The sequence below is a fragment of the Podarcis cretensis genome (assembly GCF_951804945.1).
Source record: "Podarcis cretensis genome assembly, chromosome: 4".
Taxonomy (NCBI): domain Eukaryota; kingdom Metazoa; phylum Chordata; class Lepidosauria; order Squamata; family Lacertidae; genus Podarcis; species Podarcis cretensis.
The window spans coordinates 65073174-65083136 of NC_137173.1; the positions used below are offsets into that span (position 1 = coordinate 65073174).

A 9963-nucleotide genomic window follows, 5' to 3' on the forward strand; every position below is an offset into this window, starting at 1 on the left:
TACAAAAGGGTAACTGTTAGTACACTGCAGCAAAAACAAGTCTTGTGGCAGCCTTTTAAAGACTGTTCAAAACCAGACATTAACCCTGTCCTGCAGCTCATTAACTGATGACACCACCAGCGAAATCAGCTGACTGGGGGGGGGGGGGCAAAGTCTTTGCAAATCTCCCCAGTGATATCAATGAAATTTCATGGGTCTAAAAGTACATTATAAACAAGTGCAGCAAAGAACCACTGAATAAAAGATTACACCAGTTTGTGGTCGCTAGCATGAAAAACAGTTTATTTGCTTATGAATGCAAATAATTAAGAAAAAACCCTACCAGTGTGTACACTGTACACATTTGAATGACACTTACAAGAATGAAGTTATATACAATATACATTTCAGGATCACAGGTGTACTGATGAGGGGTTGGAGACAGACAAGTAACTTGACTCTGTAACTGTCACTGCCTGTGGGATTAGAGTCCCAAAACTCCAGCAAACAATCATATTTATGCCACTGGTAATAAAGCTTTTGAATTAGGGTCCATATTAACTTATTTCATTACTACAAGGTTGGATAGGAAACAGGAAGGACAGTCAAAAAGGAATTATTGGATGCAAATTGCTATTGTCCTGAGAGCTCAGTTCCTCACTCTTCAGCTGCCATCTTCATCAAGTACTCCTTGTCTATTTTGAAAAGTCTCCATCCTTCCTCAGAAGACAGGTCAGAAGCTCCCCGTCTCTTGTAGAACCTGATGGAAGGCTCATTCCACTCAGCTACTAAGAAGTGCATACTGCTGCAACGACATTTGACAGCCACCTAAAGAAAGAAAATGGGCAAGAATAAGTGAGGTGCTGGGATGTGGTACTGCTTCTTTAAAAAAGTTCTATGTAGGGAATTTCCAGATGTGGTAGCAGTTACGTTGTTTCACTGAATCCCTACTTGATCTATTTTCTAGGTTCCCTAGTCCACTATAAATCTATTGAAAACGAAGATCTCTAGGATAAGTTACAAAAAACATTCCCAATGTGCTTCTTGAGCAGTTCGCAACCTTGAACAAATAATGTCAATATGCAACTGAAGCAGAAGGGGAACCCTAAATATCTGAATGGCCTGGTGGATATTGCAATATTCACAAGTTCAAACATAGTGGTGTGCTACTGCTGTACAGTATTTCCTTGAAATAAGACACATGGTACTGAGCCACACTACATTTGGTCATGCGGTTTACTGCTTATACCTCCTTTGAGAGGATGTTTCCAAAGTGGACTGGTCATCTGAACACTCCCATCATCAGAACAATGAGGCAGTGTGCTACCACAGAGAACTCTATCATGGGCTAGGCTGTCACAAAGAAGGCAGCATCATTAATCCAAGGAAGGATATTTAAAAGCAGCATGAGAGATATCCCAATAGGTGCAGGAAATGCTTTAATGACACAACTCTGTTAAAAACATTTATGCAAAAAAAATTACATGTTGGGACATGTTCTAAATAAAAGTACTTCTTGTACCTATTGGGATACTGCTTTCTATGCTGTATTAATGCAAACTGAATCAAAGGCACACTTATCCATGGGCACTGCACAATCTGGATGAATAATTTCCCACCTAAGTGTGACTTTGGTTAAGTGATCATTTTAGAACACTTTTCCCATATCAGCTTCTTACCTGACTTAAATTCTTTAGAATTTCTGAACCAATGCCCAAACCTAAAAATAAAACAAGTGCAATTTTATTAGTCATGTTTTTAGAAGAGTTGAATCAAACTTAATTGTAAAATGTTTCCTTAAAATTTAAATGGTACCTCTGAACTCATTCATGACAAAGAAGTCTTCAAGATACAGCAGTTTTCCAATCCATGGGTCATACGTGAAGTAATACATGGCAAAGCCCACAACACTGTATCCTGCAACAAAACATATTTACTTTACATACATGTGCATACAGAGTACCTTTTTAATAAAGCAACTAGTTAGTATATACGAAACATCACATGCTTGTGCCAAAATAGTCACTTCGAACATGCAAAATTAATCTTATGCTGCAATAAGCCAAGTTTAGCACTCATCACATTATAACGAATTGCAGTTTAAATAAGATAGGAATTCCTAGCAAGTTAAGGCCATCCTGGAAAGTTCTAAGACCCTCAACAACCAGCATCATAATTTTTGGTCAGTTTCATGTTGTTCTTGCACATACCCAGGAATTATGTAATTGCAACACCTGGCAAGTTGTGTCAACAATTACGGTACATCATAATTATAGCCTTTTGCTGGAGAGTCTCTGTACATACCCTATTGATACCACTTTGGAAAACAATTCAGGCTTCTACAATTTTACACGGCAGATCAGAATATTGTGGCAAACATTTCAGCTCTGCTTCCTTCTAGATTTTGGAACATAAAACTCCCAAAGCAAAAGCCCCTGAAGTTTGTTTTCCACGTTAATTGATGTCCATTTGTTTACAATGCAATCACTCTTTTTTTTTAAAGGACGAGACTACTGTACAGGATTGCCTTTGTGACAGCTAAGAGCAAATACAGCAGCTATTATTTTTTCAATATGAATATTTCAAGGAAATAGTGATTGCTTTCAAGTGTTTTCTTTGTTTCATTGCTTGCGTCATTCTCCTATGGTTCTGCTTGCAAAGGGAACAATTGTTCACTATCCTTACTACATCCTAGTCAATATTCATATTTAGAACTTCAATCTTGTTACATGTAATCCAAGGAACAGAGTTACATGCAGGATTTCTGATCTACCGAGTGTTTTGTATATGCTTTTTTCTCTTTCTTTTTGAGGTACATGTTTTGGAATAGGATTTGACCCTGGAGACCTTACCTCATATATCATGATCATCTACTTTATTGTGTAACGGATCTTTTAGTTACCTCCCCGCCCATCCATGTACACGGAAGGGCCATGTACATGGCGAAGCTAGAGACTGTAACCTGAAGATTGGGGACAAATTAAAGAAAACATGTGATTCAACAGGATTACATAGTGATAAGTCAGGGTCAAACAAAAACAGCCATGTAACGAAGTGGAATTATAGTTTTGTTCTTTTACGATTATATCTGGTTCTCCATCACCTTCAGGATAACTGAACAATAAGATACCATTTGAAAAGTTCAGGAAGTTTTAGCATTCACCTTTGCAATGAAGTACAGATAGAGTCTTACTTATTTTAAGCATTGTTATTTACATTCTGTGATTTTCTAATTAATTTTTTAAAAGTTTCACCTTCAGCTGTCCAGTGTTCTTTTGGCACTTCTGCAACAAGGCAGTGGTAGAAGGGATGTTCTCCAAAGCCGTCCTCAAGTAGATCTACAGGATTACAATAAATGTATTATCTAGCTAGCTTTCCTATCCCCAGCTTGAATTGTCACAAAACTGTCCTCGTAATCTTATTTTATATTACCTTTTTCAGTCAGTACCACTTGATCCTCCATTTCTTCATATTTAGCAAGCTCCTGTCCAAAACAAAGCATGTATGTTTGGTTATATTTCATTGGACCAACTTCTGTTAACATATTTTGCCCTTCTTTTTCTTGCGCCATGGACCATAGTCTATATAGAAAAACCCATTTTATAGAGTACTATCTGCTTCTCTTCTGAGAAGAGTGAAAATTCAGTAGGGAACTATACAGTTAATGGATTATGTACAGTATTGATTCTACACCCTGAAGGACCTGAGGGAATTGCCTAAAGAAGATTAAGGAGGCAGCCCTCACACACATTGCCCCCAAAAGCAGGCCCTATCGAACACTTGAGACTTACTTCCAAATAAGGATGTATGGAATTGAGCTGTTCCACGCCTGAAATGTTTTAAGCATTTAAAATGACAGGAACAAAAGGGTTAATAATAATTCCAATGTATTTAAGAAATGTAAGTTAATGCTAAACCTTTGGGGGGGGGGAGCGGGGAAAATTCCCAAGTGAAATATGTGTTCCTCAATGTTTGTATCTAATGGGACATCCCATCAAAGGAATTAGACCAGATGAACAGCTGAATCACTTTCAAGTGCAGTTCTGGAGCTGGGTCCTTGCTTTTTTTTTTTCTTTACAGCAGTCACATGTGCAGAGGGTAGAAACTGTCGGCAGCCAATTTCGCAACAGCAGGAAGAGGATGTTTTGCCAACTCAGGAGGGCAAAGGTGTCTGTGCCCAGAAGGAAGTTATTTCGCTCGCAGAACAAACAGTTCCCACCCTCAGTGGCCTACCTTTGCCCTTGAACTGTATGTGCTAAGCTAGACAAGAACTGGACGGGGGGGGGGGCTCCTGAAAGATCGAAAACACAAGATCGTTTTTGCTTCCAGAGTAACTGCCATGGTGAGAAATTCTAGGCATGTTCACACTCCCAACGCATAGGATTGCAGTTTAAACTGGTGTGTCGCCGAGTACATACGTGGGGAATTTCTCTCTCGCTATACACACGTCAAACGTTAGCATTTTGGTTTGCTACACAAACCACCTAAAGCAGGTGCAGGCTTATTTAGGGGTAAAAATACTAAGAGATCCGTGCCGTCCAGTCTCTTACTTTTATCCCACCTTAACTAATTTTTGTTGTCGTTCCTTTTTTAAAAAGTCGGGAGGCGTGTGGTGGCAACTGATAAAAATGCCCTACTTTGGCGTGACTCGCTAACCAGACCCTCTGGTTGGCAAAGATAAAAGCGCGCAATCCTTCCTTCCCCCTCCGCCACCCAGGACGGCGCGCTCAGTTCAGAGAACAACTTTTATTATATTTAAAAAAAGAAAAAACCTCTCAAGAGGCCAGTGGAAGTGACTTTTGTTTGTCCACTCTTGTTCATTGCATCTGCTTGTTTCTTGCCTGCGCGTGGCCTGGCGCAGCGCGAGATCTACCTTTATGAGGCGCAGGAGGTCGGCGCAGTCCTCGGGCCGCGCGGCGCGGATATGGAACGAGGCCATTTTCGGCGGCGTTTCCCTTTGCGTCCCCCGCCTCGCGTGAGTCCCCGATAGTTGAAGAGCAGGAGGAGCAGTTTCTTCATTCGCGTCCCGGGCGCGGCGTGGGCAGCTGCGGCGGCGGCACAGGCACAGTCAGGCTGCCAGCATCCCGTAGCGGCTCTCGGAGCGAAACAGCGAAGCCACCGAACGAGGGCGCAGCGGACTCTACTCCGGGTGCCCGCCGAGCAGCCCCTATTTATGCCACCGCCATCCCGACTCCCAGCCAATCACAAGTTGTCCCTCTATTCTCCTCCCCCCCCCCTCGCCGTTCTTCCTTCGCTTCTTACCTCATCTTTCCAGGAAATGATGCCGGGTGGAAACTTCTGACTCATCAAGGCCCGAGGCAAAAGGCAAGCAAGGCTGTGCGGAGACCGCCACCTTCTGGAGCGAGCAACCCGCACATTACCGCGCCCTGGAGGGAGAGGGCCTTTGTCTCAGGCTTCCCGGCCTCCTTGCAACCCCCCTTCCACAAAGGCTATGATCCCACCTACTGATGTATATGCTCACAAGGGAGGACTAAATAGATATGGCAGTTTAGCATCCTATGCACACGTGTTTTTCACATCATCTGCACAGCATTGTTGCCATCCAGGCGGCAGCCCAAGCTGCCCCCCATATTTAATTCGGATTTTCCTGATCCTGAGGAGACGCAGGTGGCGCTGTGGGTTAAACCACAGAGCCTAGGACTTGCCAATCAGAAGGTCGGTGGTTTGAATCCCCGCGATGGGGTGAGCTCCCGTTGCTCGGTTCCTGCTCCTGCCCACCTAGCAGTTCGAAAGCACGTCGAAGTGCAAGTAGATAAATAGGTACCGCTCCAGCGGGAAGGTAAACGGCGTTTCCGTGCGCTGCTCTGGTTCGCCAGAAGCAGCTTAGTCATGCTGGCAACATGACATGGCTGAACACCGGCTCCCTCGGCCAATAAAACGAGATGAGTGCCGCAACCCCAGAGTCGGTCACGACTGGACCTAACGGTCAGGGGTCCCTTTACCTTTTACCTTCCTGATCCCCAGTTGGGCTTATCCATACCTCTGTTTGCCCCTTGCTTCCCCCAGGGGAATCAGGACAAACAGCAATCAGCCCTCAATGTGGTAATAGGGGGAAATCTAACATAAATCATATGCTACTCAACTATGAGGGTATTGACATTCATTTTGTAGGTGGGTTTTGGTTCTACATGTGTGCTGTGCGGTAATGTTTTGCTAGGTGCCATCTATCACCACATCCCCCAGTTCTGTTGGCCAGACACTCCTCCGTGGGCTGGTCACAGGCCACAGAATTAAGACAAAAACAAAAACCTGCTTTGTGCAAGTCTGGTATATCGGAACACTTGTTTGGCACACACCCTGTTTGGCACACACTCCACACACATTTGCATATACATGTACACAGGCAGGGAGCCTCGATGGCGACCTTCTGGAGGGTTCACCCGGGGCAAAAAACCCAGCTAGCCCCTCCGTTTCCAGCTATGGCACTGCCTAAAGGTACATATCTTATGTGACACCTCTCATTGTCTTTATGTTTACTTCAAAGTAGCTGCCAGAGAAGGGCCACAATTTGATCAAGGAAGTGGTGCTGTGGAAAGGGAGGGGAGCAAAGAAACCTATGCCAGTTCCCCAGTCTGAATTGTCTCACAGAGGTTGCTATTAGCCCTGCTCAAAAAGGAATGCCACAGTTGAGTAGCTTTGGGGTAACAATTTTACAAGAACTCCAGAAACCACCTTATGCGATTGATTGGTCTGCCTACCTCAGTATTGTCAATGCTGACTGGCTGTAGCTTTCCAGGGATTTTGTCTGGAGTCTTTCCCATCCCTGTCTGGAGGTGCCGGGAACAGAACCCTGGACCTTTTGCCTGCAAAGCCTGTGAATTTTTAACTTTGTTGTAACAGGTTGAACACCATCTTCTGTTAAGACTTGTTCCATCTAACTCCTTGCTTTAAGGAGACAAACAGAGAGGAATCAGTGTTATATGGTAATCTTCTTTCTAATAAATGTACAAGCAGCTTGGCCATTTGGTTTTGTTTTTAGGCAGATGCAGAGATGTGGGGCCTCTAGGACTTTTTATAGGTTTATAAACAAATAAGTCAGATGGAAATTATGGCCAGTGACGCAGTCACCATCTGGATTGTATTAACTATGGTTAGCCTCTCCCACATATATAAATGTATGGTTTGGGAAATAGGGTTGCCATATTTCAAAATAAAATTCCGAACACCCACAAATTTATTGTGCTTTTTGGGTTTTTTTGTGATTTTAAACTCACATCGGTCCCAGCCAGTGTAACCGGTGGTTTGAGGTGTTTGGAGTGGTGGTTCAACAAAATCTGGAGGGGCATAGGTTGATCATCCTGATAGGTAAAAGAACAAAATTTATTAGAGAGCAGGAAAAATGACCTTGTATGTTTCCAATTACATGTGTGGGAGGGAAGAGAAAAAGAAATAAACTGCCACATCCCATGCATGTTTCGCCCAGAAGGGGAGGAGAAAACACAGCACAGAAAATCCAAAAACAGCATAAAAAAGTAGACATTTTCCCCAGTATCCTGGGAAAAAACACTACAGCCCATTAACTGGGGACCATGCTGGCAACCACACCCATCTGCCACCCACATACAGAGGCAAGCAACTGAAAAATAACTGAGCACGTGGCCCCTGCGCATACACCTGCACCAATGGAAACACAATGCACACAATGCCACAGTGTTCCCATTCCATCAGCCACAGTGGCGTAGTTTCTAGTGTAGCCAGTCTCCAGACACCTCTCATGCAAGGATTCGGTTTCATTAAAGCTTTTCCTGAGCACTGTTTTCTGAGAGCAACACACTGTGGCTGTGTACCAGCTACCATTTAGTCTAGCTTCAGTGAGCTCCCACCGCTGGTGTTTGTAGCGGTGTAAAAAAAAAAAAAAATACACATGACTTTAGCCACAATCCATATCTATCCTATACAGTAGTTGCTTGACAAATACTGCTGTTTCATGCATTCTCTCCATCTGATTTGAAAAGGTAAGCCAAGACGTTCCTGTCACAATTAAGCTGAGATGTGGAGATGTGTATGTTTGAGACAGCTGCTGCATGTGCACAGATGCCAGCTTCAAAAACAGAGTGTGGGACACAGCCGTGCTGTGTTTTAAGCTGCTAGTGTGCATATAGCCTCAAAGGGAAGGAAGAAGAGGCAACATAATACGAAGCATGAGCTTCAGCCCCACTAAGGAGGTGGTGGCAAATATGGCCTCATTTTGCCTTTTGCATGTATAGCAAGAAAGAAAAAGCCACCTCCTTGTAACCCACTATCATCCATATACAGTGGTACCTTGGTTTGCATATATATTGGTTTGCATACATTTTGGATTACAAACATGTCAAACCCGGAAGTGCATGTCTCAGTTTGCAACGTTTTTTTGGATTACAACCCTTTTTTCTTTTTTCTTTTTGGATTATGAACAAAAATTTTTGGAGGCCCCATTAGCGAAAGCGCACCTTGGGTTACAAATGGACCTCTGGAACAGATTATGGTTGTAAACCAAGGTACTACTATATATACATACAGGGGAAATGATATTATTATAAAGCAGTTATGTAACTCAAGTGACGGCAGTAACTCAGTACATTTTAACCATCTCTTTGCAATTTCATTAGAGCAACAAACCCATTCTGTGTATTACAAATATCTTCTTGATTGCCTTAAGGATGCACAGAACGAAAAAGGAACAGTAGTGGAATCGGAAGGGCACCTACCCTGACATGCTACATGCTGAGCTTGCTCCAACAGCTACCTCTAGGAAGAGAAGAGGGAAGGGGAATTGCTACACCTTATGTAGGTAAGTGCATTTTCAGTTCTGCTTCTACCATCTGCAGTATACATTTAAAATAGCACCATACCATTTTAAACACTTTCTTCCAAATAATCCTGGGAAGTGTAGTCTGTTAAGGGTGCTGAGAGTTGTTAGGAGACCTCTTTCCCCCTGCACAGAGCTTCATTTTCCAGAGTGGTTTAACAATCAATTCCTCTTCCCAGGGAACTCTGGGAATTGTAGCTCTGTAAGGGAAATAGGGATCTCCTAACAGCCCTCTGCACCTTTAACAAACTATACTTCCCAGGATTCTTGGGGGGGGGGGGAGCCATGACTGTTTAAAGTGGTATGGTACCAACTGAAATCTATGGTGCAGATGGGGCCTTAGGAATATGAACAGCATTATGGATAAAACAAGACTTGCCGGGTGTGTGGAATAGCCCATGTTTTACATGCAGAGGGACCTACCCAACACAAGGAAGGGACGAGTTAAGAGAAGTACTGTATGCACTAACTGTTTGGCTTCTGTACAGGTGCTAACCAGTCCTTTTGGCTTTCCTCTGGAAAACTGTGTGACCATCCGCTCACCCTGTTTTGCCTGACAGACCAGTCCTGTGAGTTAGCCACTGGACATACCTTGTCCTGCTCCTTCCTTATCTCTTCCTTCCTGCCCCCTCCTTGCAAGTGACTGCCTCATATGCCCTTCACAGCAACACCCATTTGATCTGTGAACCCTGAGACACCATCCCTCCTTGCAGTCCTGAGTGAGCAAACAATTAAGGGGCCCAATGCCATTCAACATGAGGGCAGTCGCCACTAAAACTGACAAGTATTCTATGAAGGAATTTCTGCTAACGTTGAAATACATGTGGACGCGCTCATGAACAGCATGCTATAAAAACCGGATGCACATAACTCAAATAAACCAGTGCAGCTGCACTTGAGAATGGGTGTGTGTGTGCGTGTGTGTCATATTAGGCCAATGTTGAGGATTAAGATACAAAAATGCTTAATCCACATTCCACAGCTAGGCTGCAGCCATGGATGATTTCACATGCTGCCCATGTGAAAAAAACACACAACTATAATTGCAAAACAAGCTGCATCTCCCTTTTCTTAACCCGCTTAACAAAAAATCAGACAACAGATTGGGAAGCAAATTTAAAATATTATTTACTTACTTATAGTCGTGCATTGGTTCTCAGCTACAACAGTAGTAA

At 43.3% G+C, this 9963-nt stretch overlaps 1 protein-coding gene and 1 long non-coding RNA gene across 4 annotated transcripts; one reads left to right on the forward strand and one right to left on the reverse strand.

Annotated features, from left to right (window-relative positions):
- Positions 1-254: 254 nt before the first annotated feature.
- On the reverse strand, positions 255-5301 carry SAT1 (spermidine/spermine N1-acetyltransferase 1). Of its 3 annotated transcripts, none has more exons than XM_079972314.1 (6): positions 5242-5301; positions 3412-3463; positions 3234-3317; positions 1795-1896; positions 1659-1699; positions 255-807 (listed from the first exon to the last, which is right to left on the reverse strand). In XM_079972314.1, the coding sequence occupies exons 1-6, from the start codon at positions 5284-5286 to the stop codon at positions 637-639; spliced, it is 495 nt and encodes a 164-aa protein (XP_079828440.1). In that variant the 5' UTR covers positions 5287-5301; the 3' UTR covers positions 255-636. The 3 variants fall into 3 exon arrangements, with proteins under 3 accessions (XP_079828440.1, XP_079828439.1, XP_079828438.1); XM_079972313.1 differs by lacking the exon at positions 5242-5301 and adding an exon at positions 4853-5141; XM_079972312.1 differs by lacking the exon at positions 5242-5301 and having other exon boundaries at positions 3412-4731.
- A 1400-nt stretch (positions 5302-6701) lies between these two features.
- LOC307214007 lies at positions 6702-9765 on the forward strand. Its single transcript, XR_013837823.1, has 3 exons — positions 6702-6923; positions 8639-8770; positions 9454-9765. It is a non-coding gene; the product is annotated as an uncharacterized lncRNA (long non-coding RNA).
- The last annotated feature ends 198 nt before the right edge of the window (positions 9766-9963 follow it).

Bases quoted from the DNA above. Each gene is read 5' to 3' on its own strand.
- SAT1 (XM_079972312.1), bottom strand. From the start codon at position 3,550: ATGGCGCAAGAAAAAGAAGGGCAAAATATGTTAACAGAAGTTGGTCCA. The intron at 3,318-3,411 runs GTAATATAAAAT...GTAATCCTGTAG, and splicing joins AGTGGTACTGACTGAAAAAG to ATCTACTTGAGGACGGCTTT. The intron at 1,897-3,233 runs GTGAAACTTTTA...GTTTTGTTGCAG, and splicing joins AGAACACTGGACAGCTGAAG to GATACAGTGTTGTGGGCTTT.